Here is a 27337-nt window from a genome sequence, read left to right as displayed (position 1 = left end):
AAAGTTAGAGTCTTAATTCTTGAAGATCAAAAGAATCAGAAGTTTGCTGATGGTATAGAAAAATTTTTCAGTAAAGTGGAGCATTGAAGGAATTCATGTGGTGAACCAAAATTGTGGTCCCTGGACCAGTAAAATAGCGTTAGGATAACCAGGGAACTTGAAAATGCAGATTATCACGCCCCAGTAATCTCTCCTTAAATAATTCTTCCAATTGATTCTGGTGCACACTAAAGTTCGAGTTCCACTATCGTTAGTAGAAGGCAAGGCTACCTGCAGAGAGGGAGACAGCAGCAGTGAGACTTGGAGTATGAGCAGGGTGGGAAAGATAAGAATTAGACATTGAAGACTGGTAATGACTTGATTAGAAACGATTAAAAAGGCTGTTTAACAATGGTGGGAGTCCAGAAAGACCGAGACAATCTGTACTAGACTAAATTGGTTTAGTCTGAAGACGTTCTCTAGGAAACAAAGAAATCAAAATCTAGGGGCACAGAAGGTGGATGGCAGTCTATACAAAGCAAAGGATCAGCAAAGTGATGACAGTAAAAGGAGAAGGGCTTCTAGCAAGATCATTGCTGAACTGGCTGACAATGGAAACCAGTGTGGCTTAGAATTGAGGGCTGGAGAGTTTGGTGAAGGTGACGTTAAACAGAAATGAGAGAGTAAGAGATAAAATAAGAATGTGATGGCAAGAGAAAGAGACATTCAGAATCCCAGGTTAAACAGTTTCAAGTGAAGATATAAATTCAAAGACTGGCCAAAGGCTATGTGAACTGAAGACGTAGAAATGAAGAAATTGAGAGTGAGGAAGAACCTTGAAGACAGTGTGGGAAAGGGTACTGATGTGGGTGGTGAAATTCTTATAGATGATTCTAGATTCAGTAGGAAGTGGAGAGAAGATTGTAAATTGGCTGATGAAACTGTTAAGAGAGTGACCAAAATGTCAGTAGAGAGTGATAATTCAAACCAAGGCGGGTGGTGTATATGGATTACAGAGTTTCAAAGAGAGTTGAAGGTTAGTAAGGGATAATTGATCAATAGGAACCAGAACATTTGTGTACTGAGAAAAGAATTAACAATAGATACACAAAAAACAAGCAAATGAAAAAAATTAGAGAATTATTAACACCAGCAAAAAGTTGTGCTAATGAAAGAAGCAAAATAATACACAATTTGGTTCAGCAGTAAACGACATTTTATAGCAATAATAATATAAACACTGAACACTGATTTACCAAAACTAAATGGAGATTTAACTATATTGGGATGATGGAAGGGATGAAAACAGTTGGATGAGAGATTAATAGAATTAAACCTTTGTGTGTCAGAATTATCAACAGATAATATATAACACCGATAAATCAAGACATAGCAGCATTAAGTATATGCGTACTATAAGTTTATGCATACTAAAAATACATGCATATCATTTAGCTTTATATATAGCAATTTAGCTAAATGCAAGTAAATATCACAAGACAAAGCTAACAATTGAAAATGGTTGCCTCTGGGGATCAGCTCTGGGTGGTGAAGAGGGTAGGGACAGGGAATTGCTGTTTGTTATATGCCTTTTACTGCTATTTGGCCTTTTAAACTACACACATATATTACTTTAATTAAAAAAACTGATTTCTAAAACAGCAAATAAGTAACAACGTGTTAAAAATAAAGTTGAGTTTGCCATAAAACAGTAGTTCAAAAAGGTTTCATAGCAAGAGGTTGCAGAGGTTGCAGAAGACAGATAAGGTAGTGTTGGGAAAAAGATAGGCCCCAAATGGACACTAATTAAATTTGTGGAAGCAACAGCAGGGAATAGACGTTTACATGAAAGGCACTCATTTTCAATAATGGGGTTGAAGAGGGCAATAAACATGGACAGAAACTTGAGCCACCTGTTAATGAGTGAGGGGATAGACAGAACTGCTGAGTTTATTGAACTAACCAGCCCTGAAATTCTATCATTGGTGAATGACATGTTAAATAAACATTATAGCGAGCTTCCCAGAAACGTGCCAGAAAAAGCACCTGACACTAAGATATGATGTTTTTTTTCAATTCATTAAAGGCATCACATCACAAATTGGAGTGTTTTTCATTGGCAATAGCACAATCCAGGTGATCAGGACTGTTCCCTTTACATCTTCCCATGACTACAAAAGAATTCCCTGAATCCTCAAGCCGAGTGGAAGAGAGTTGTACACACACTATATACACTTATTTGAATACTTCTTACAAACGCCACCTATATGACAACTTGTAAAATAAGTTCAGCTGAGCTTTTCCCTGTCATCAACAGGTGTAAAATTATCTGTTCCTTGCTAATGACAGGAAAATGATCACAGTATGTTATCCTTAATTTCTTCAGGAAAGTATAGGTGACTTGTAATATTTTGAATTTGAAATCAGAAGGGTGATATTACTAGGGAGGACCATGGAAAATGTACATAAATTAATTTTATAGAATATTTTAAAGCCACGTTTTTAGATATCTGATTTTGAAAAATATTTTTAATGCCTTTCACTTTGGGGAAAGTACTTTAAAGATGATCTAATTTCATCTAAAAATAGTCTTACAGTGAAACTAATTTCTTATATTGGTGATTTGAAACATTTGCGATCCAGAGTTGGGGAAGAAGATCAATAATCAAAGATTAATTTCAGCATCTGCTATGGACTTGACACTAAGATAGATGCTTTACATATTTTATCTCATTTAATCCTCTTGTAGGATATATTGTACATTAAAGTATGATTCTTCCCCTTTTAGAGATGTAGAAACTGAGGTTCAGTCCAGTTAAGTCTATTGCTGAAGCTCATACAGCTCAGCACAATCAAGTTTTATAAATTCAGATAATTAAATTGAGTGCTTGTGTTCTATTCCTCTTTACCACGCTCCTTCCAAACTACAATTTAACTCTAAACACAAACTGTGAAAATGGGGAAAATGGGTCCTACTTTAGTTTTAAAACAGCCTAACCTATGTCTGCATATTACTCTTTAAAGATACTCTTCTACCCACATATCACGACGGGGGACATGTAAACACCAAGGAGCCTAGATGGGAGAACTCCCTCCTTTGTCCATGGGATCTGCACAAGCAGGTTACCCTGTCATCACTCTGAGCAGGAATGGACCCAATCCAATGTAATCTATACAAGTGAAATTACTAACTCTAAGCTTCCAACACACTAGTGCTTCCAAGGGCCTATTCTATTTTCAGCAGCACTTCAACTTCATCCTTATAAAATATTGAAAAAACTGGGGGTTGGGGGCTGTGGAGGGATAGCATTAGGAGAAATACCTAACGTAGATGACAGGTTGATGGGTGCAGCAAACCACCATGGCACATTTATATCTATGTAAACAAACCTGCACATTCTGTACATGTATCCGAGAACTTAAAGTACAATAAAAAAAGAGATTATCTAAAATGGAAAAAAGCAGAATTTAATAAAATTAAAGAAAAAAATCCTCCAGCCTTTACAAAAGCTACATAAAAATCTCAAACTACAGTATGAATAATAAAAAGTGATATATTAGTTACCCAATTCTGCCCCTTTACTGAGTAGACAACATATAGTCTAGTCAAATGTATTATTAGATGTACTAAGCTGGGAAAAGAATATCATAACATTACTGTTGCCACTGGACAAACTCTTAATCCTGTCATACAGTTCCCATCTCTGATAATTGTCCCTCCTACCATTTCTATTGTCATTATTCTACTTTGTTTTACACCTAGACTATTAAAATAGCTTCTAATAATATTTTCTTTGCAAAGTTTTCCCCATTGATTTTTTTCAAGTTGTAGACTTTGTAGTTTATAAAAAATTTCCAGCACATATTTTTATTTAGTATTTTATGGATGAGGATGTTGCTGAGAGATTTTGTATTACTAAGAACATATAGCTTGAGAAGAACAGAGTTAGGACAAGAACTCAGGTCTCCATACCCTGAAACTAGTCTGCTTTCTATCACCAATACCTTCCCTGTGTCAGACTCTTCTTAACCAAGTGCTTTCTTTATTTTTATACTATTGCTCAAGGACTCTCCACATAAATGACCCAAATTCAAGGAGGAACTATCAATGGGCTCTGGAGTCAGCCTACATATGTTTAAATCTTGGCTGTACCGCATGCTAGCTGTGTAAGTCTTTGCACATATTTTAAACTCTTTGAAACTCAGTTACTTTATATGAGCAATAAGGACAACAATAGCACCTTCCTAATCTGATTGTTGTAAGAAGAAAATTAATATGCTAACCATAGTATCTATTAGTATTTTCCTACTCAGCAACCTTCACTCATCCTCCATTGCCTACTAAAGAAAGCCCAAAGTTTTTAAATTAACACTTGAGAATCTCATGACCTGGCCTTAATGTATCATATTAACACTACACCGTAATACTCCTTGTCGCATGTCTTTCATGCCATAAAAATCAAACCCCTAACTTTTTCTGAAACCCAGAATTTACTTTCCCAAATCTATAACTTTGTTTATGTGGTTCCCTCTGCCTAGGATATTATTTCCATGCAATATCAATACCGTATATGGAAATTCTGCCCGTTTTTCAAAGCCCAGGTTAATTACTTCCTCCTCAACACAGCCTTCCTCGATTTCTCAGCCAAAATTAATTTCTTCACTCTTTTGTTCCCAAAGTGTGTTGCTTCTTCCTCTTTTATGACTGAAAACGCTTTGGTTTGTATTATGCTTTTATATGTGCCTGCCACTTTCCCCTATTAGAGGAAACGAAGGCAAAGCAAAGTTAAGGATTAGGTTGAACTGTATAAAATTGTTGCTATTATGCCAGTTTCAACCTACAAAAATGACAATTTCAAATGATCTAATCTAATAAAATGGCTTTTTTATAGTTGTATCTAATTCACTTAAGGTAAATATTCAATACCTTCTGGATTATATTCTATGAGTTATCCTAGAGGCCAATGTTTCTATGCAGATATACAGAAGAAAGACATTTTAAGGCTTTTTTTTAAATTAGAAAACTGTAAAAAATGTAGAGACAAGGGTCTCACTATGTTGACCAGGCTTGTCTTGAACTGTTGGCTTCAAGAGATCCTCCAGCCTTGGCATACCAAAGTCCTGGGAATGCAGATGTGAGTCACTGAACCTGGCTCTAGGCTTTTCTTAGATTGACAAAACATGGATTTTAAATCTTTTGTAGTTCTTTTTGACTAATGTGGCCAGAATGTATATTTCAAAATTTCAGTTCTTAGAAATAATCTCATGTATATTTAATATACAACAATCAAATTTATGTGGACTGGCTCCTTCTTTATTTTTTCTTATATTCTTTTGTCTTTTAGTAAGAGGTGCCTATGAAAGAGGTCAATTGGAGATCTAGAAAAATACAAGTGATGGTTGATTCCCTATTGTTCTAGTTATTAATGTTAGTTTTACCAAGATACAAGAAAATATTTTTCCTTCAACACTTGTATAGCAGATGTTTACAAGATTCCAAAGTCTTCATAACATAAATTACCAAGAATTGTATTACATGAGATTTCTCCTTAGCAACTAAGTTCTAGTTTCTATTTTGTCAATGTGATACATAATAAAATCTATACATATTTTGACTTGATTCTCAAGTCAAATAATATATTCTCAAAGAAGACATACAGAAAGTATGTATATATTCTCAAAGAAGACATACAGGAAGTAAATACTAGTTTGTGAAATGTGACCATTGAAATCATCTTAGATAATATAACTGCCAATTTATTGTTCATTTAAATATGATACCTCATGAAAATATTTAACATTGCACAACTATTGGGCCCATTTTAGAACTGAAGATCCGCTACAGATTAGGTATTCATTAACCGGTTCATAACTAACCTCATAGATTTAATGTCTTAGTGGACCTAAATTGTTTTGTCTTCTGAGAGAAGATGGGAAGATTTGTTCTAAATATGCTATGACAAGGCACAAATACCAGTGGTATAACTTCTCAGTATTTTGATGAAAATTTAATGGGAGCACCTGCACAGTGGTATGAGAAGAGTTCAAGAATGTTATTTCAGTTTGTTAAGGAATCAGCTGATTGATCTTACCTGCTCACAAATCTGGCTTGATCCACTATGGCACAGTTCATTTCCAGTATGTGTAGAAATTGGATCATTTCCTGTGATGGCTTGGATTTGCTGGCTAGAATCAGGTTGTTGCCAGTGTGCAGAGTGGATGAACTGGGGCTGTTGGACAATGTGATAAAGGGCATTGAGCCTGAGGATGGCACTCCTAAGACACATACACATGCCAAAAACAGCCACTTAGGATAAATATTACTAATCAAGAAAAACATCTGAAACCATTTTTTTTTAAAATTTAATGTTTTCTTTCACTACAATTCAAACCCTAGGATTTATAGTTTTAACTAGTGATATTTTTTCAATTTTTTTCATTGGGAAAATTTGTATTGAATTCTGCTTTTATTTGATCAAGTTGTCGTGACCATCCAAATACTTATCTAGATTGGCCAAGGCATTGCATGTTCTAATTAAATTAATATTCCAGCTATACTTAACACTAAAATCATAATGAATATTAATATTAGTATTACTTTGATGATTCAGTAGGCACTTCAGAATCTAATTACATAAAACACGATAATACTGAAGATATAGATAAATTTAAAATGAAAAAATAATATAGTATAGTGATTTTCAATGTCAGGAAGCATATTAGAGTCACAGTGGGTGGGGAGCAAAGTTCTTATCCTTATGAAACTTAAGGATAAATTTATTAAAAAGATAAAAAAAGCCAGCCACTGAAACTTCAGACCTAGAAAACATGGATTCTAACTCTGATTTTATCACTAACTCTGATCTTGAGAAACTGTGTATGCAACCTTTATGAGCCTCTGTTTTCCCATTTATAAAAGTGAAGATGGTACATATTCCATTGGGGTGCTGTGAGAAGTAAATAAACTAATGTCTATAAGTTGATTACTACAAAGTAGGTGAGTAACAAACATTATTATTATGATCGCATCATCATAATTTTCATAATCATCATCAACTTTATCATTTACCCTAATAATTTTGCAGATGGAAAAAAAACTCTGAGGTCTAGAAAAGTAAGAGAATTTGCTCATAATAACACAATTAATTAATGGCAAACTTGGGACTGGAACTCATGATTTCCAGCTTAGACTTCTTTTAGGATATTAGGCTGAATTTGCACTGACCCCAAGATATTCTGGAATTTGTTGTTTTTAAACTAAATTGTTGTTACCTGCTTATTTGTCATGGCTTTTTTTCTGGTAAGTATAGAGCACGGACTAAGAAAAGATATCTAGTTATTTTAGTTTGGGGGATTTCAGGCATACTTGAATTTGCTTTCTTATCTTGTGATTATTCTACTTCGATAAGAGACATCTGGAAGCCTGTTTTCAAAAGAAACATACTGTATTTTGAATCACAGTGCTATATGTATGCACATACAATTAATTTTGAAAGTATAAATGTAATGCACTATATCCTTTTGACTATGGAAAGTTGACCTATATTCATTCAGTAAAACACTTCATATTTTAAATTTTTATATGAAATAATTTTCAAGCTATATTAAATGAAAAAAAACAAAGTACAAAAGAATGAAATAGTATACTCTTTCTGCTGTAACTTTTTTTTAAGTGACATATACATTTACAAATATATATAACTGCTTTGAAATGCATAGACCAAAAGAGTTTTAAGAGTAGCTGCTTCTGGGAGGAGAAACTGGGGACAAAAGTGTCTGGATAAGGAGGTTTATTTGTCACCGTATACCTTTCAATGCTCTTTTTATGCCTCTCAATTTTTTTATACTTTAAAATTTTTCCATGAATAAAAATTACCTTTTCGTGTATACAAAAAATATTTTGAAAAAAATGAAATATATATAACAAACACATTTTACAAATAGAAGTTGCCTTGGTAGATATAAAGATAATAAAGGTCATAGAATAAGTTCATGGTATCATTTTCTCTAGACTCTTTTCAAATATTACACACTTTGTACATATACTAGCACTAAAATCTTTACAGTGTAGGAATTTTGGGGGTGAATGTATGTTACATTATTATTATCTTTTATGTTACAAAATATCTTCATATATTGGAATGAGGTAAAATTACACTGATAGTCTGAGATGACTATCACTCATCGGAGAGCCTGTAGGCTATTGAAATAGAACCTCTCCTGAAGGAATAAAACAAAACAAAACAGTATGTTCCTCACAAAGCAAGTTAGGAAACTCTTGGAAAGCACACATCACTAGAGGGCAATAAAGAAAACAAAACCTGTTTCTTAAAAATCTTCCTGGCCCGGCACGGTGGCTCATGCCTATAATCCCAGCACTTTGTGAGGCCAAGGCGGGTGGATCACGAGGTCAGGATATCGAGACCATCCTGGCTAACATGGTGAAACCCCGTCTCTACTAAAAAATACCAAAAATTAGCCGGGCGTGGTGGCGGGCGCCTGCAGTCCCAGCTACTCGGGAGACTGAGGCAGGAGAATGGCATGAACCCAGGAGGCGGAGGTTGCAGTGAGCCGCGCCACTGCACTCCAGCCTGGGGGACAGAGTGAGACTCCGTCTTAAAAAAAAAAAAAAAAAAAAAAAAAATCCTTTGTTAGTGTATCAGTTGTCCAGTTGTCTCTTGAATAGAACACTGACATTCCCGTCATCCGTGGTGCCTTGCAGGTTACCTGAGCCCATTTGGCCTATGAACCATTTACTGGTACCACTGAGGTCTTAGCAGGTTTTCAGTTTTTAATTCTTACACCTGACTACTAAAGTTCTTTTTCTAAAGCAAAATGTTCATATATTCATCATATTTTTAAAATACATAATAAGCTGAATTTTTAAAGTACAAAAAGATCAAACATTTCTGATTTGTCATATTGTTTTTCCTTTTTGATAGAGTAAAAAGAATTATGATGAGTACAAATCATATGAACTGGATAGTTATCTTGCACCTGGCACCACTTTACCACCCTTCCACTACAAAGATCTCTTTTTTCTTGAACAGTTCTCATCTCCTAAGAGCTAGTCCTATTTGATTTGGTCACATGTGACGGTAAACAGGTTCATCCAGACTTTGGCTTTACTCAGATTGTCCTAGTTTATCTCCATCACTGAGGAAACTACTAGGACAAAGCAATTGAAGTTTGCTCTATCTGCATGGTTCCTTTTACATTGGGTAGCTTTCATGGCGGTTCCCAAACTCCCAAACTGTTTAAGTAATTAATAAGAAGAAGTGGGCATAAACAAGTAAATACTCAAGAACAGTAAATAGCTGTAGTATTCTCTTAAAGGAGCTAGTCTTTAGTTGTTCCAGCTGCACAGCAACAATGTACAAGATATTCAATCTTTTACTCTAGAGTCAATAATTAGAAACACTATTTGTTCTCTTGAAAATAAGAAGCTAGAAGCAGCATGAAATGATTTGCCTCTAACATTCCTTATTATTTAAAACGTGTCAAACTTATTTTCTATAGCCCAGGTGGATAAAGGACAGATGTTATAATTTGATTTGTTATAAAGGAAAACACTCCTTGAAGAATAGGTACATTTCATGAAATTTTTTCTACTTGGTATCATAATGTCCAGAAATACTCTGCTGCTCCTCTGTAAGATATGTGTTCAATACAGATCATAGCAAACCCTTCAGACTATATCCAGCTTTCCAAGCAAACCAAAATGTTAAAGATTTGCATGTTTATGATTCTGAAAGTTGGCTTCATTTTAACTGAACACAAATAAGTAATAATGTATTAGTTCCTATGAATCTGGTATGTCCACAAGTGCTCATAAAAATAAAATGAGTCCTTATGCCAAAAAGTTCAAAAAGGAAAAGATATAATTTTTTAGTCAGTTTGATTTGCATATGAAAAAAATGATTTTGTTATCAAAACTGATTTGATAGTGTTTTAACTGCCTATTATGGGTCGAATTGTACCCTCCCACAGCCAAGATATGCTGAAGTCCTAACTCCAGTAACTCAGAATGTGACTCTATTTAGAGACAGAGTCTTTATAGAGATAATCAAGTCATTAGGATGGCCCTAATACAATATGACTGGTGTCCTTATAAAAATGCAAATTTGGACACAGAAACAAACATGCACAGACAGAAGATGATGTGAAGACACACAGGAAAGTTTCCATAGGAAGACAAAGTACTGCAGTGATGCATCTACAAGCCGAGGAATGTCTGAGGCTACCAAAAGCAAGGAGACAGGAATGGAAGAGTTCCTTCTCTGTCAGCTTCAGAGAGAACATAGCCCTGCGAACACAGTAAGTTCAGACTTCTGGCCTCCAGAACTGTGAGACAATAAATTTCTGTTGTTTTAAACCACACAGTTTGTGGTACTTTGTTGCAGCAGCTCTAAGAAACTAATACACTGCCCTAGTTCAAGAATGTCCAACAGACAAGTCCTGGACATTGGACTGGACATGCTTGTATGAACTGAGAAGAGCAATATGAAACCTCAGTTCATTATAGTAACAACTCTGCATGAAAGACTTGTGGCTCTAGATGCCATGGAATTACTGTGGCCTTGCTGCAGTTTTATACTTGGTCTGTCGATTTGAGCGTAACAGAATTTTTTAAATGTACTAGAAGCTTTAGTTTTCTAGATCTTTTACAGTATATGGTATTTCACATATCTGTTCCTATGTATTGTTCATTTAAAATTCATTCTATATTAAAAGAATTAGAACAAAATTATGTTTTAAATTATGATTTTTGTTGGACCAGTTTAAAGGATAGCACACAAGGCATTGGGATATCTATATTAAGTTCAGATTCTGCCATTAATTTTCTATGTGACTTCACATATCCTGGTTTCAATTTTCTTTCAGTAAAAAGGGGACAATAATACTTCACATGAAAAATGGATATGAAAGTATTAAGGATGGTATGAAGGGTTCTAGATATCATAGCATATTGTAAGTCATGGTGGTCTTGCCTTGCACTTCACAGTTGAATGTCACTTGAGCTCTATTAAAATACTCACAATTCAAAATTATACACTTAAAAACAAGTTTTTAAACAAACATTACTTACCTGGTCAGTATTTAGCTTCTCCACTTTTCTTATTGTTTTTTCATAAATAACGTTGTTTCCTGGGAAGAAATGGCTTCCTCTTAGGAATTGAGACAGTGGTTCCTAAAATGATAGTAAATTATATGTTTTGTTTTGAAAGTTGTCTTTTCAGAGTAATGTTAAATTAGGCAAATATCCAGTGTCTAATAGGCTCCGAGGTAGTGGCCGTCCTTAGGAAGAGAGTGTAATGACATCCCAATAATGTTGGTAGATGCAAGGAAATAATAATAAAGGTAGTTCCCTTTATCAAAAAGAACAATCTGGATTTCTCCTATTACATTTTACTAGGCCTAATAACGTCTTTTGTGGAGATTGGTGGAGAGTGGAAAAGATAATTTTCTCTCTGTTCCTAAGGCAAGATATAATGAGTTTCCTTTGAGGTATGCAAGCATGAGGTCAATCTCATTTAAATTGGGTTCACTGGAAGATTTCTTTCTATGCAAAAATTGTTGGAGAAATGCAAAATAAACATATTTCAGCATGACTAGGCCACAAAGTAGGTAGAAATATATTAAAGATTTTTTTCTGCAACTCAATTGGGTGCCCTTGAAATGTACAATTCTTAATTGTGATTATAATCAAGGCTAAGACTCTCAGAACAACATATGTTTTGAATATTAAGAGCAGAGTAGAGGCTTTAAGAGCCACTTTATCTCCATATATTCAACTAAATTGCTGTAAGATTAGCTGAGTGCCTAGAAGACGTCAGCCAACGAAATATAGGCTGGTGACATGTCCAAAATCTGAAAGAAACTGGGGAAGAGCTAATAAGAATCAGACCAGGAGTCTAAAATAAATGTCATATGCACCATGTTCTTTTCCCTTCCTTTCGTTTTCATTTGAAGTCTACTTGTGTAGGGAGATCTGGAGTTGTTTTGTTTGTTGTTTTTCTATGAAACACAATTTGCATTCATTTATTTTGTGATATAGGGGAATACTATAGAAGACCACATAGGCAAGCCTGTCACTGGTTAATGTATTTAAGAACATTTCAAAATCAACAAAACGTGCTAGGATTTTTGTAGTCTGCTATCGTAAATACTCATAGAGCAGCTGGACCAAAACACTGATTGTTTAAAAGGGAAGATGCTATCGAATCAAAAGTTACATACTTACTGTATTTAAGTTTGAGCAAAAGGTGTTTTAACCAACTGTTCCTTGGAGACTTTGGTAAAACAAATATATAAGTGACCAAATCTGTCTAGGTGATGAAGTATTAAATCTAAAGCTGAATATATTTAGAAAGATTTTCCTAGAAGCTATTTTGTGTTTGTTTGTTTTTGTGAAAGAGCCCCTATGGTAGTTATGTGCAATCATGAAACACATGCTTAAGTGCTTGCTATACACAGTGTACTTTGCTACATGCTTTGAGGCATAAAAATATAAGTCTGACTTATTTTATTACCAAGAGCATTTAATATTGATCAGTATTTGTCAAACTATGGTAGATAGCCTATTTTTATTCTGTCCTCAAGCTAAGAATGGAAATTAGATTTTAAAGGACTATAAATAAAAAACAAAGTCCAAGGCCCTATGTGGCCAGGAAAACGTAAAATATTTGTTATCTGTTTCTTTAGAGAAAAATTATGCCAATCCCTGATCTAGATAATATATGAACACAAACATGTATGCAAAGTAGAAAGAGACAAATGCCCTTACATGTACAGAGAAAGAACTTATGGGATGGAGTTCAGAGGAAAAAAACTGAGTTCCATCTGATGGTGCTCTAGTAGGGTACCTGGATTAGGTGGCACTTGAAAGAAGATTAAAGTGGTCTTTGAATATGAGAAAACGGAAGAAAATGGTATTCCAAGTGAAGGAAACAAAACAATTAAAGTCACCAAGTTTGGAAAAGTGTAAGTTATATGTCTAGGACACACTTAGTAGATAGAGCTTGGTTCTTCAAGCAGTGAGAAGTCTTTATGTGCTTTTAAACAGGGGTATGAGGTGAAGTTTACTTCAGGGAGATTAATTAGAGGAAGAGTACAGATTAGGACACTGGTAAGATTATCCCAATAATCAAAGATGGTACTGTTCAAAGATGACTCTGAGATCTTGAATCTGAGGAGTCTACTACATGGTACCAAAAATGAAAATGTTGAGACATTTTATGTGCTCCTAATAAGAATCTAGGTCTGATTATGTTTTTATTCCCCAGAACACTTAGCAAACTACATAGTGCATAGTAATCCCTTTAACATGTGGCAAATGATTGCAAATAGCTCCCAAATTGACTCTTTTACAAAAAAAATGTCTGGATAGACACTCAGATATAGATGTTTAACACATAGGTGAAAATGCAGGTCTGGAACTAAGTGGGGAGTGCAAGGCTACAGATCTATTATATATATCAAGATCACCTGCTCACTAGTGCTAGATTAAGCCAGGCAATTGCTGAATAGTCAAATGAAGAGCAAATATAGAACTAGACATGTCTCAAGAGGTCTTAGAGGATAAAATATTGTAATTTAAGGGAAGAGTAATTTTCAAGAAGCAGTAGGAAGTCAAAGGTAAAAATGTTTCAAAGTGGCCAACAGATGAGAATTATAAAGGGGATTGGATTTGGATTACTACAAATCCATTGGGTTTGACTACTAAAATCAGTGGAAGAAAGTATAATGGGAGAGAAATCATTGAGTCATAAAACCTATATTTCAGTTCTTCTTCCTCCTATGTGCTGCAGAAAATCAGGTAGGCCATTAACCTTATCAGAGGCTCAGTTTTCTTAGCATAGGGAGGGTAATGCAGAATATTAAGTAATATCATGTGTTTTAAAGTACCCTTAATCTATAATTTTAATGTACAAATTACATTTGTTTTAAATAATATTGTAATATAATATTTAAAATCCATACTGTGTTTTAAATAATATTGATAATTCCCTTATAACTTTTCTACAAAAATATACACAAGTAGGCTTACTGAGGGCAGGCACTTTGACTGTCTTGAGTACCACATAGTGAGCGAATAGATGACTGAGTGAGAAGGAATGATATGAACCTTCATCTTAGGAATGTAACCATCCTCTAAGAGAGGGAAAACAAATTTAACAAAAGCATGAAATTTTTTTTTTCTGTGAAATGAAGTTCACTATAAACGATGAACAATCATTTTTTTTACAAGACAAAAGATGGTCTAGGCACAAACGATGTTGATTCTGTCTCGAATATTTTGGTCATATTACTTGAATGACTTACTGAAAAAAAACACCTCCAAATTTAGGGGACTATTATTTTCCCCAAATCTGTAAGAAAGTAAATCAAAAGTTGATATAAATAAACAATTCTTTGAAAATAAGTCAACAAAATAAATTCAATCAGAAGTTTTAGATTTCTCAACAAATGAGCTGCTAGACAACTCTACTATTTTGGCACCTTCTTTTTCTCAACCTGTCCATTTGAATTGGTGCCAGATCCACCCTAAAAATTAATAGGTGTTTTCAAAGTGGCAGATCTTATAATTTTAATTGTAACAGCTAGAACCTCTGGCAGTAATTCTCACATCTAACAAAATATATAATCCCCAACATCTACTTTACTGTTCCCAGGCCCCAAAACCTTAGTGGAAAATTTTTTAAAAAAAGATTTGCTGATTTGGCTCGTTACAATTTGAAGATATCCAACTTCAAGTAGACCCTCCAACCTTTGTGGTTATATTTGTATTCATCAAATTCTTTATAACGTTGATAATATTTTCATTTTCCTCAACTCCTGTGCTTATACTCCGTCTTTCTCCTCCTATTTACAGTGAAAACCAAGATAATCTATCTAATTAGATCTCTCTATTTTCCTGCACATCTCAAAAATCTCTTTTTTCTGCTCCTTCCGTCCACTTAAGGAAAAAGATGCATTCTCTCTCTCTTTCTCTTTTTTCCTGAAGTCATTTCTCCATCTGTACCTGGAATCCCATTCCTTCTTATGTCTTCCAGAATATTATCCCATTTGTCTACTTTCTCTGTTGCATCTTTAGCCTTTCTTATTACTGTTAATGGTCAAACTCTATTTCTCCAACGTCATCTTCTTGGGCCTTTTGGTCATTTGAGATGGTTGAGCACCCCATGTTTGCATTTGCTTCAGTTACGGTGTGTTCACATCCCTTGCTGATAACCTCTCTGTCTGTGAAAGTGGCTCCTTCCTTCTGTTCACTTAAAGTAGACATTTCTCAAAGTTCTGACCCAATCTTCTCCATTACCTCTTAGTGATCTCACTCATTCCCATAGCTTCAACAATACCTTTAAGAGGAATGATTCCCACATCTCTGTCAAATGTGACCTTTGAGTCATTTTTTAACTGCCTATTAGGTGTCTTTGTTTCTATGCACCTAAAATGCTACTGGTTCAAATAAAACTCAAAATTTCACCCTTTTCTAAATCTACTTCTCCTCCCACTCACATTTCAATCACTTTAAGTGGGTCACCTTACTCTCAGTGTCTCAAGCTAAAAAGCTTAGGGTCATATTGACTTTTCTCCATATCCAATAAGTCATCGAATCTTGTTAAAGCTACCATCTAAAATAGCTGTCGGAAAAGATATAGAGTGATGAATTAGCATCAGAAGACCTGAGCAAGTTATACTTACTCAAACTTTCATTTCCTTAGTAGTAAAATAATGCTAACAACAAGATTAATCATACTAATACCTTAAATACCACAATAAATCCTTCCCTGATTTCCCCCAAACAAATATATTATCTCTGACATCTGAACTCCAATAATAATTTATCCGTAGTCCTTTCATGGCATCTATCCTACATCTCATCATGTATTCTACATAGCTATTTGTGGACCTGTCTTATTTCTTTCCCTGATAAGAGCTGTATGCTCCTTTAATTTGGGAAACATGTCTTATTTCACTTTCTGTTGAGAGACTGTATAGTGTCTTCCCCATAGCAGGAGCTTCACAACTGGAAAATTAATGAAATTGATTAGTATTAATTGGATTATATCCACTAATGGAACAAATGTATTTCCTTCATTTCTGGATCAGATGTTAACCAGAATGCATAAATCCTTAGATTAAATGATGACAAATGGAGATCAGGAACAACAAAAAATAAACAGACTCAACAGAGATAGAAAAAATCATAATGGGACATGTGGATTGAGATTATTTTAATTACAGGAAAAAGAAATAAAGATTAGACAAGCTGGGAGGTGAAAGAGGATGAAATTGCTGTTTAGAAGGCTCAGCTTATTATAAATATTGTAATTAAACCAGAATCTTCTCCTGAGGGGATTTAAAAGAGCAAACAAAAAAAGAATCTACTTAGATAAATAAAATGGGGCGTATAGCTAAACAGGATTTTCAAGCTATTTTGTAAAACAAGTTAGATTACTTTTCATTTACAAAGCATCATGAAACTTGAAATTTGCTTCATTCCTCAATAATGTAAAGAGTTAAATGATTTAAAATGACCATTTTCTTCAACCTTCTGCTGGGACTTTGTCCTGAGAGAAAAATCGATATGACTGTATTCAACTACAAGTTGAACAAGTTTGTAGTTGAACACAGTCATGTTGATGAGGTCTCACAGGGGTAGGCTCAGTTTTTCCAATATGTTAGGTATTTGCATATATACTTCTAATTTCTCCGTTCTCGTAACTACATGTGGGTAAGGGGGGGCATAAGTGAGTATTAGATCCTAATTCACCTCCATCATCAATTGTCCTTCATTTGCAAATGTTTCACTCCCATCTCTCTATTGTTCAATTTCAGTTCCAATTTTGCTCTTTTGTAATTGAATGGTTTTGCACTAGCTAGGAACTTAAGTTGAAGAAGGTTGGGACTTTGTTTTGTTTACTGCTTTATCCTCTAGTTCTTAGGGCAATTTCTGGAATGCAATAGGCAATCAATAAATATTTATTGAGTAAATGACTGAATTTCTCTCTGCTTCCATTTTTTTTTCACCTTTTTAGGATTAACCAGGACATAATATTGAAATTGCCCAGCACGGAGTATATACCCAATAGTTATTAATTTTTTTTCCCTATTAACTAAAGAATAAGGATTCATCCAAAGTCATGTAAGAGTTGCTGGCAAAGTGGATTGGAATCCAAATGATTGGACATTTTAAATCTCTCTGGATATATCCTAGGCAAGCACAGCAATTCTCACACTATGAAAATAATGGGTATCTAGAACTAACTCTGAAAGCCAGGAGTATCAAGTGCAATATGCATCCAAGTATGCATATCCCCCAGATTATGTATAAAAAGAAAGAAAAAGAGAGAGGGAAAGGAAGAAGAGGAATGTGTGAAGTGACTGGCCAAGTAACAGAAAAAGATATGCTATCCTCTCCCAGGCCCTTTCCATCTCCCCCTCCCTACCTCTCCCTCCCTACCTCCATCATTTTCAGATTCATTGCATAAATATTTGATTCTGCAAAAGGAGGAACAGGCAACTGATTTAACTGTAATAACATGCCCTTTCAATATTTACATGGATGTATGAAAACTCAAGCAAATGTCCAAAACAATCACTCCTTGACTCAGAGCCTCGTAGGTTCATACCGACACACATGCACAACTAGCAGCCTGCCTAGCTAAGGAGCCATGAGATTATTTTTAATAAATAAGTAAATGAAGAAGAAAGGGTTTAGATATTAGCAGAAGCTTAGTACATCTTCCCCACTCACTTAGAATAGTAGGAAGCAGGACCCTAATCTAACCCTTTCCTTTCCACAGCTGAAGTAAATTTTTTATCTTATAAGGGAAGGGCAGGATGGCTTCACATCATGGCAGAAAAATAAAGAGCAAAGCAAAGAATTATTGTAGTCCTCTCTGGATCATACTGTTGCCAATTGTGAAACCGATGTCCTTACAACCTCCTAGAGCTTCCTGTTGCAGCTAAAAAAAGGGGTATGTGTGCATGAATGTAAATGCATGTGTTGAGGATGGCTTATTATAGTGGAATCTCAGTTTGTGAAATGTAAGGATTTATATCTCAGTAAACAACAATAATGTAATTTTCTAAAAAACTCATTTCTGGGCACAAAAGTTCACACACCACAGGCAATACAGGCATAGGGGCACTATTTAACTTTTGACCTTTAATTTTCATCTTCCTAGTCCATATCTCCATGGCAAAGGTAAATAGTCTGAAAACTCCAACCCCTGGTGTAGCAATTGACAGAGCTTTTATGTGAAGCCTGTAAAAGAACTTTGTCCCTTTTTTCTTTCGTTCAAAGTGCATAAAAGTCTTTTGTAGCATAAGGGTGGGACCATAGAAGAGGAAAATGTTTACAACCCAATAATTTCCAACCTGCTTGGAAGTATTGCATCTCTGAGTCAGAATATATAGACGCCTGGTTGTCTGGCATTAAAGATGACATTTATTGATACTGATAATCAGCAATTTACTTTGTAACTGTAAGAAAGTCCAACAATCTGATCTTAAGGATCTGGTAAGTGATTAAGCCTTTTTGTTTAAGCAATTAACTTCTAAAGAATTATATCTTGGGAAAAGTTTGTGTCTTACCTGTTCAGGATTTTGTACTACATATTTCCTAATAGTGGTCTGTGGATATGTATTAACTTTCACTGTTGGAGAATGAAGTTCCTGTAAAGAAAAGATAAAAGCTGGATATAATCATAGTTATTTAATTACCTTGGAGCTATCAATAACAATAGGGAACAATTTCCAGTGTGATATTTTTAGTTATTTGCATGAATGATGATGTATGATTTAGTTAATTTTAATTTCAGAAACATGTATAAAAGCATGTGTTCTGTGCCCAGCATTTTACTGGGTACTTGTATTATACTCATTTCATGGTATTTCATCCACATTCCAAACTATATTTGACAAGCATTTTAAAATGCTTGTTTCATTATAAATGATTACAAGAAAATAATACCTCAATAGTGATGAATTAAACCTCTGGTTTGGAAAAGACATCTTATCTTAAAAACAATGAAAAGAGACACAAAGAGAAAAACGTGTATGTGTGTGTAGTTAAACATATAAATCTTCAGTGTGCTGGAAAGAGAGGACCATAGATATCATTGTAAAATGTTGATGGGAAAAGAATTTTTTTAGGGGGTTCATGTAGATTTATTTATTATTTTTAACTTTTATTATAGGTTCAGGAGGACATATGCAGGTTTGTTATATAGGTAAATTCATGACACAGGGGTTTGTTGTACAGATTATTTCATCACCCAGCGACTAAGCCCAGTACCCAGTAGTTATTTTTACTAATCGTCTCCCTCCTCCCACCCTCCATCCTCAAGTGTGGGCCAATATGTATTGTTCCCCTTTTTGTGTCCAGGATTTCTCATTATTTAGCTCCCACTTACAAGTGAGAACATGCGGTATTTGGTTTTCTGTTCCTGTGTAAGTTTGCTGCGTAATGGCCTACAGCTCCATCCATGTTCCCACAAAAGACATGATCTCATTCTATTTTATGGCTGCCTACTATTCCATGGTGCATATATATATATATATATATATATATATATATATATATCACATTTTCTTTATCCAATCTGTCATTAATGGGCATAGTGATTTCATATCTTTGCCTTTGTGAACAATACTGCAATGAACATTCATGTACATGTGTCTTTATGGTAGAATGATTTATATTCCTTAGGATATATACCCAGTAATGGGATTGCTGAGTTGTATACCCAGTAAGGGGATTTCTGGTAAAAGGGTAGTTCTATTTTTGGTCCTTTGAGGAATTGCCACACTAATTTACACTCCCACCAACAATGTATAAACTTTCCCTTTTCTCCACAGTCTCACCAGCATCTGTTAGGTTTTATTTTCTTCTGACTTTTTAATAATAGTCATTCTGACTGTTATCAGATGGAATCTCATTGTGGTTTTGACTTGCATTTCTCTAATGATCAGTAATATTGAGCTTCTTTTCATATGCTTGTTAGTTACATGTATGGCTTCTTTTGAGAAGTGTCTGTTCATGTCCTTTGCCCACTTTTTAATTGGGTTGTTTGTTTTTCTCTTGTAAATTTGTTCAAGTTCCTTATAGATGCTGGATATTAGACTTGTCAAATGTGTAGTTGACAAATATTTTTATCCCATTCTATAGGTTGTCCTTTCACTCTATTGATAGTTTCCTTTTATGTGCAGAAGCTCCTTAGTTAAATTAGATTCTGTTTGTCAATTTTGCTTTTATTGGGATTGCTTTTGACATTTTGTTTCTATGTCCAGAATGGTATTGCTTAGGTTGTCTTCTAGGGTTTTTAGAGTTTGGGGTTTTCCATTTAAGACTGTAATCAATCTAGTTTCAATCTGTAATCAATCTATGTCCAGAATGGTATTGCTTAGGTTGTCTTCTAGGGTTTTTAGAGTTTGGGGTTTTCCATTTAAGACTGTAATCAATCCAGTTTCAATCTTCTGCATATGGCTAGCCAGTTATCCCAGCTCCATTTATTGAATAGGGAGTCCTTTCCCCATTGCTTGTTTTTGACAGCTTGGTCAAAAATCTGATAGTTGTAAGGTGTGTGGCTTCATTTCTGTACTCTCTATTCTGTTCCATTGGTCTATGTGTCTGTTCTTGTACCAGTACCATGCTGTTTTGGTTACTATAGCCCTGTAGTAGTTTGAAGTTGGGCAGCGTGATGTCTCCAGCTTTGTTCTTTTTGCTTAGGATTGCCTTGGCTATTTGGGCTCTTTTTCTCATTCCATATGAATTTTAAAATAGTTTTATTTCTAGTTCTGTGAAGAATGTCCTTGGTAGTTTAATAGGAATAGCATTGAATCTATAAATTACTTTGGGCAGCATGATCATTTTAACAATATTGATTCTTCCTATCCATGAGCATGGAATGTTTCTCCATGTTTGTGTCATCTCTGATTTCTTTGAGCAGTGTTTTGTAATTCTCATTGTAGAGATCTTTCACCTCACTAGTTAGCTGTATTCCTAGGTATTTCGTGTGTGTGTGTGTGTGTGTGTGTGTGTGTGTGTGTGTATGTGTGTGGGGGGGGCAATTGTGAAAGAGATTGCATTTCTGATTTTGCTCTCGGCATAATTGTTGTCCGTGTATAAGAATGTTAGTGATTTTGCACATTGATTTGGTATCCTGAAATTTGGCTGAAGTTGTTGATCAGCTTAAGGTAGTTTTTGGCTAAGACTATGGGGGTTTCTAGATATAGAATCATGTCAACTGCAAACAGGGATAGTTTGACTTCCTCTCTTTCTATTTTAATGTTCTTTATTTCTTTCTCTTACCTGTTTGCTCTGACCAGTACTCCCAATACTATGTTGAATAGGAGTGGAGAAAGGGGGCATCCTTGTCTAGTGCAGGGTTTCAAGGGGAATGCTTCCAGCTTTTTCCCTTTCACTATGGTGTTGGTTGTAGGTTTGTCATATATGGCTCTTATTATTTTAAAGTATGTTCCTTCAATACCTAGTTTATTGAGACTTTTTAACATGAAGCAATGTTAAATTTTATCAAAAGCCTTTCTGCATTTATTGAGATAATCATGTGGTTTTGTCTATAGTTCTGTTTATGTGATGCATTGCATTTATTAATTCGTGAATGCTGAACCAGTGTTGCATCCCAGAAGTGAAACCTATCTGATGGTGGTGGATTGGCTTTTTGATGTGCTGCTGGATTAAGTTTGCAAGTATTTGGTGGGGGATTTTTGCATCAATGCTCATCAGGGATATTGGCCTGAAGCTTTCTTTTTTTGTTGTTGTATCTCTGCCAGGTTTTGGTATCAAGGTGATGCTGGCCTCATAGAATGATTTGGGGAGGAATCCCACCTCTTCTTTTTTTTTTGTAGTACTTTCAATATGAATGGTACCAACTCTTCTTTGTACATCTGGTAGAATTTGGCTGTGAATCCATCTGGTCCTGGGCTTTTTGTTGTTGTTGTTAGGTTATTTATTACTGATTCAATTTTGGAGCTCATTATTGGTCTGCTCAGAGATTCAATTTTTTCCTGCTTCCGTCTTGGGAGGAAAAATGTGTCCAGGAATTCATTCATCTCTACTAGGTTTTTCAGTTTCTATGCATAGAGGTGTTTGTAGCAGTTTCTAATGGTTATTTTTATTTCTGTGAGATCAGTGGTAACATCCTCTTTGTCATTTCTAAGTGTGTTTATTTGGATCTTCTCTCTCTTCTTCTTTATTAGTCTAACCAGTAGCATATGTGCCTTATTAATTTTTTGAGAAACGAACTCCTGGATTTGTTGATCTTTTGAACGTTTTTTTGTGTCTCAATTTCCTTTAGTTCAGTAATGATTTTGGTTATTTCTTGTCTTCTGCTAGCTTTGGGGTTAGTTTGCTCTTCATTTTCTAATTCTTACTGTTGTGATGTTAGGTTGTTAATTTGAGATCTTTCTAACTTCTGGTTGTGGGTGTTTAATGCTATAAATTTCCCTCTTAACACTGCCTTAGCTGTGTACCAGAGATTCTGGCATGTTGTGTCTTTGTTCTCACTAGTTTCAAAGAACTTCTTGATTTCTGCCTTAATGTCATTATTTACCCAAAAGTCACTCAAGAGCATGTTGTTTAATTTCCACGTAAATGCATGATTTTGAGGGATTTTTAAAAATTTGACTTCTATTTTTATTGCGCTTTGGTCCAAGAAGGTGTTTGGTATGATTTCAGTTCTTTTGCATTTCCTGAGGATTGTTTTATATCTGACTGTTTGGTGGATTTTAGAGCATGTGCTATGTGATGATGAGAAGAATGTATAGTATGTTGTTTTGGGGAGGAGAAGTTCCATAGAGGTCTATCTGATCTATTTGGTCAAATCTTGAGTTCAAGACCTGAGTATCTTTGTTAAGTTTCTGCCTTGATGAGCTGTCTAATACTTTCAGTGGAGTGTTGATGTCTCCCACTGTTATTGCATGGGAGTCTACATCTCTTTGTAAGTCTCTAAGAACTTGCTTTATGAATCTTGGTACTCCTGTGATGGGTGCATATATATTTAGGATAGTTAAGTCTTCCTGTTAAATTGAAATATTTATCATTAGGTAATGCCCTTCTTTGTCTTTTTTTTTTTTTTCTAATCTTTCTTAAAGTCTGTTTTGTCTGAAATTAGTATTGCAACCCGTGCTTTTTTATTTTTTCATTTTCTTGGTAGATTTTTCTCCATCCCTTTATTTTTAGCCTACGGGTGTCATTGTATGTGAGATGGGTCTCTTGAAGACAGCATTTTTTGGGGGGAGTCTAGGTTCTTCATCCAGCTTGCCATTCTGTGCCTTTTAACTGGGACGTTTAGCCCATTTACATTCAAGATTGGTATTGAAGTGTGTGCATTTGATTCTGTTATTATTTTGTTAACTGGTTATTGTGCTGGCTTGTTTGTGTGGCTGCTTTATAATGTAACTGATCTGTGCACTTAAGAGTGTTTTTCTATTGACTGGTAATGATCTTTACTTTCCATGTTTAGTGCGCCATTCAAGATCTCTTGTAAGGCAGGTCTGATGGTAACAAACTCCCTTATCATTTGCTTATCTGAAAATAATCTTATTTATCCTTTGCTTAAGAAGCTTAGTTTGACTGGATATGAAATCCTTGTTTGATGATTTTTTTCTTTAATAGTATTGAATACAGGCCTCTAATCTCTCCTGGCTTGAGGGTTTCTGCTGAAAAGTCCACTGTTAGCCTGATGGGTTTTCCTTTGTAAGTGACCTGTCCTTTCTCTCTAGCTGCCATTAACATTCTTTGTTTCATTTCAACCTTGAAAAATCTGCTGATTATGTGTTTTGAGGATTATCTTCTTGTGTAGAACCTTGCATGGTTCTCTGTATTTTCTAAATTTGACTGTTGGCTTATCTAGCAAGGCTAGGGAAGTTTTCATAGACTATATCCTAAAATGTTTTTCCAAGGTTTTGCTTTCTCCCTGTCCCTTTCAGAGTTGCCAATAATTCATAGATTTAGCTTGTTTACATAATCCCATATTCCTCAGAGATTTTGTTCATTCTTTTTAATTCTTTTTTTCTTTATTTTTGTCTGACTGTCTTATTTCAAAGAGTCAGTGTTCAGGTTCTGAGATTCTTTCCTTGGCTTGATGTATTCTTCTTTTAATACTTGTGATTGCATTGTGAAATTCTTCTAGTGTGTTTTTTCAGCTCTATCAGATCAGTTAGGTTCTTTTTTCACTACCTATTCCATGTGTCGGCTCTTGTATACTTTTATTGTGATTATTAGTTTTCTCAGATTGGGTTTTGCCATTCTCCTAAATCTCAATGATCTTTATTTCTATCCATATTCTGAATTCTGTTTCTGTTATTTCAGCCAGTTCAACCTGGTTAAGAACCTTTGTTGGAGAACAAGTGTGATCATTTGGAGGACATAAGCCACTCTGTCCTTTTGAGTTGCCAGTGTTCTTGCATTGGTTTTTTCTTACCTCCGTATGTGGGTGTTCCTTTAACTGCAGTGTAGGTTGAACACAGTCAGTAGACTTCTTTTTTGGATGTTTTCACAGGGCTGAGATTTTGTGCAGGGTCTAAATAGCTGACTTCTTGTCTTTGGTTTCACAGGGAGTTATGTTAGTGAGGTATTGTTGTTGAAGCTTTGGGTTGTGATCCAATACGTGGCGCTTAGGCATAGCAATCTGTTGGTAGGCTCTTCCGCAGTCCCGTTGCTCCTCTGTTATTTCCTCACAGTTGCAGCTATGCTCCCTCTCAATGCCCTGAAAGTGTGGGCTCCTCTCCCATTTGAGTGCTGGCTGTAAATTGTGGCTTGGCACTCCAGGGATGGCCATTACAGCTCTATGGTGATATCAGTGTTTGTTTTCTCCTCAACTTGGAGGCAGCAGAGACGACCTTAGCAGTGGTTGTGGTCAAAGGTCTTTTACTTGTCTCCCGGGGGCTCCACCCAGGGAGATACAGGTCAGCAATCACTCAGTGCTATCAGCCCGGGATGGAGGTTCTGTGCTGTAGGCCTAAGCCGGGGGTTCCCTGCCTGGTAATGAGCAGGCAACGGGTTCCATGGCAGGGAAAAGAGTTAATATCATCCATATAAAGAGAGTTCTTATATATCAATGAGAACAAAATCCTATAGGGCTACATTTCTAAGTCAGTTATAACCTTTATCCCACTGTCCAGTGGTTTGTTATGTATGTGGCCCATGCTAGTCTGTGAGCTCCTTGAAAATAGTGATTGTATCTAATTTATCTTGGTGCAATATGTGGCACATACTTGGTGTTCAGCAAATGTAAGCTGAGTAAGTGCATTACTCTAATTGACCTAACTCTAATCTAGACCAAACTGAGAAGTGGTAGGGAAACTTTTCTTTAATAATCTTCTTATTTTTCTGCATAACATCATATTTTCCTTGCTGTACTCAAGGACTAAAGACCAATTTTTGTTCATTTGTCTCCTCACTATCCAAGTTCACATCCTGACCCCGCACTGGGTCAGATTGTTTTCTTAAAACAGCATCTCCCGCCTTCCTACCTTCTAAATCCCATAACCCCTTTACTCCTCTTTCATGTAACAGCAAACTTAGTGTGCTTTATGTTTTACTTTCTTAGAATTTACTTTTTTATATATGGCAATTACTTAATGAAACACATATTTTAATATTCTGTTTATTATTATAGCTACCTTTTGGATACACAATACCTAGATTCAAGAATAATCCTAAAAGTGGGATTATTAGCCATAAAGGCTAAGGAAATAGACCCTTGTGTGTCTTTCAAATCATACACCTATAAGAAGACCCTATAAGTTATTACCTTAGTTATGACCCTATAAGTTATTCTCTCTGAATATGAACTCATAATACAATCACTCATAAAGCCAAGTCTTCAATCAATCTGAGATCTGGGTATTTCATCCACACTCACTAGGAGATCCTTGGCTAAATTAAACTGCACTCAAACTAAAAGCAGTTAGATTGAATAGGCAATGAAACAGAAGAATCTGATTCATAGTACTCGTTTCACATTACTTTTACTGGGCTGAGTTGATTCTCATATGTGAGAATCCTCTTTCATATTTTATGATCCTCACATGATGTGAATGTGTAAAGTCTTATGAGGATCTAAAGATTGCTTACATACATGAAGAAGACTTCCATATAAAAAAGAGGAACAAATCTAATGTAATTCACAACTTCTTTTACCTGTTCAGTATTTTGGGTTATATGTAGAGTACTTGGGCCACATGTAGATATTTTTAAAGTTGGAGAATGGAGTTCCTGTTAAGAGAAACAAAAGGGAGTTCAGAAATTATTTGAAAGTCTTAAGTTCTCATGGTATTTTTTCTTTATTTTTATAATAATCTGATTAGTACGAAATAAGAGCATTATTTAGTGCTTTCTTAGATAATGTCCATCTTTCCAAAGAACTAAATTACTTTGTTGTCTTCTCACATGATCCAATGATAAAAGAGTTCCTAGAGTGCTTTCATAGCAATACATTCTACTTGTACTGTTAGGTTGCATTCTTTTTGTTTCTGCTTCAAGAACTCTGCATTCATATACACCCAAATGTTATTATTATTATATATTTGCAATTAACAAGATATAATATTTTATCAAACAAAATTTTTCTTTCAGTATTTGTTTTATTTATTTTTAAAAATTCATATAAATTTAAGGGGTACAAGTACAGTTTTGTTACATGGATATTTTGCATAGTTATGAAGTCTGGGCTCTTAGAGTAACCATCAACCGAATAGTGTACATGGTACTCATCAAATAATTTCTCATCAAATGATGTAAACTTTAATAATGATCAAACCAAGAGACAGACACCCCATTCTCCATGATGTGCTTATTTCACATTGCATGCCTGTATCAAAATATCTTATGCACCCCATAAATATATACATTTACTATGTGCCCCAAATTTTAAAAATAAAATAAAACTTAGAAAAAATAATTCTCAAATCAATATAAGAAATTACCTTTGAAAACTCAACTAAGAGTAATTTTAAGAATAAATTTTAAAGTACCTTTGAAGAAGGTAGTTTGAAGAATAAACTTGAGTAAATTTCAAACTACCTTTGAAAACTCAACTAAGAGTAACTAATTTTAAATCAATTCAAGCTGACTCTTAATTATGCTTTGTCTATTCTGCTTCTTGTCTAATTTCAAAGAGTAGGCTGTATTGTTAAAAATAATCTGTAAAAGTGAAATAATATAATTTTTTAAATGGTCCAATAAAATGATCAATCTATCCATCACACTGGCATTGTTTACATATTTCCTCAAAGCCAACAAAACTGCAATCACTTCATTAGTGTGCAAAGAATTGATGGCATTACTCAATCTCCTTACCATAATTTACAATCAATTGGCACA

At 34.9% G+C, this 27337-nt stretch overlaps 1 protein-coding gene across 2 annotated transcripts in view; it reads right to left on the bottom strand.

Moving 5' to 3' along the window:
• The window catches only part of LOC105488016 (POF1B actin binding protein), a 111524-nt gene that overhangs the window by 69322 nt on the left and 14865 nt on the right, over positions 1–27337 (bottom strand). For both annotated transcript variants that reach the window (XM_011751666.2, XM_011751665.2), the window contains exons 3-6: positions 26156–26230; positions 18583–18663; positions 11069–11170; positions 6072–6209 (exon numbers count right to left, since the gene is read on the bottom strand). In XM_011751666.2, coding sequence (XP_011749968.2) covers positions 6072–6209; positions 11069–11170; positions 18583–18663; positions 26156–26230 — 396 coding nt within the window. The remainder of the gene's footprint in view (positions 1–6071; positions 6210–11068; positions 11171–18582; positions 18664–26155; positions 26231–27337) is intronic.

Source organism: Macaca nemestrina, chromosome X (assembly GCF_043159975.1).
Source record: "Macaca nemestrina isolate mMacNem1 chromosome X, mMacNem.hap1, whole genome shotgun sequence".
Taxonomy (NCBI): domain Eukaryota; kingdom Metazoa; phylum Chordata; class Mammalia; order Primates; family Cercopithecidae; genus Macaca; species Macaca nemestrina.
The sequence above is the reverse complement of the archived record's forward strand: the minus strand, read 5'-3'. Positions and strand labels throughout refer to the sequence as shown.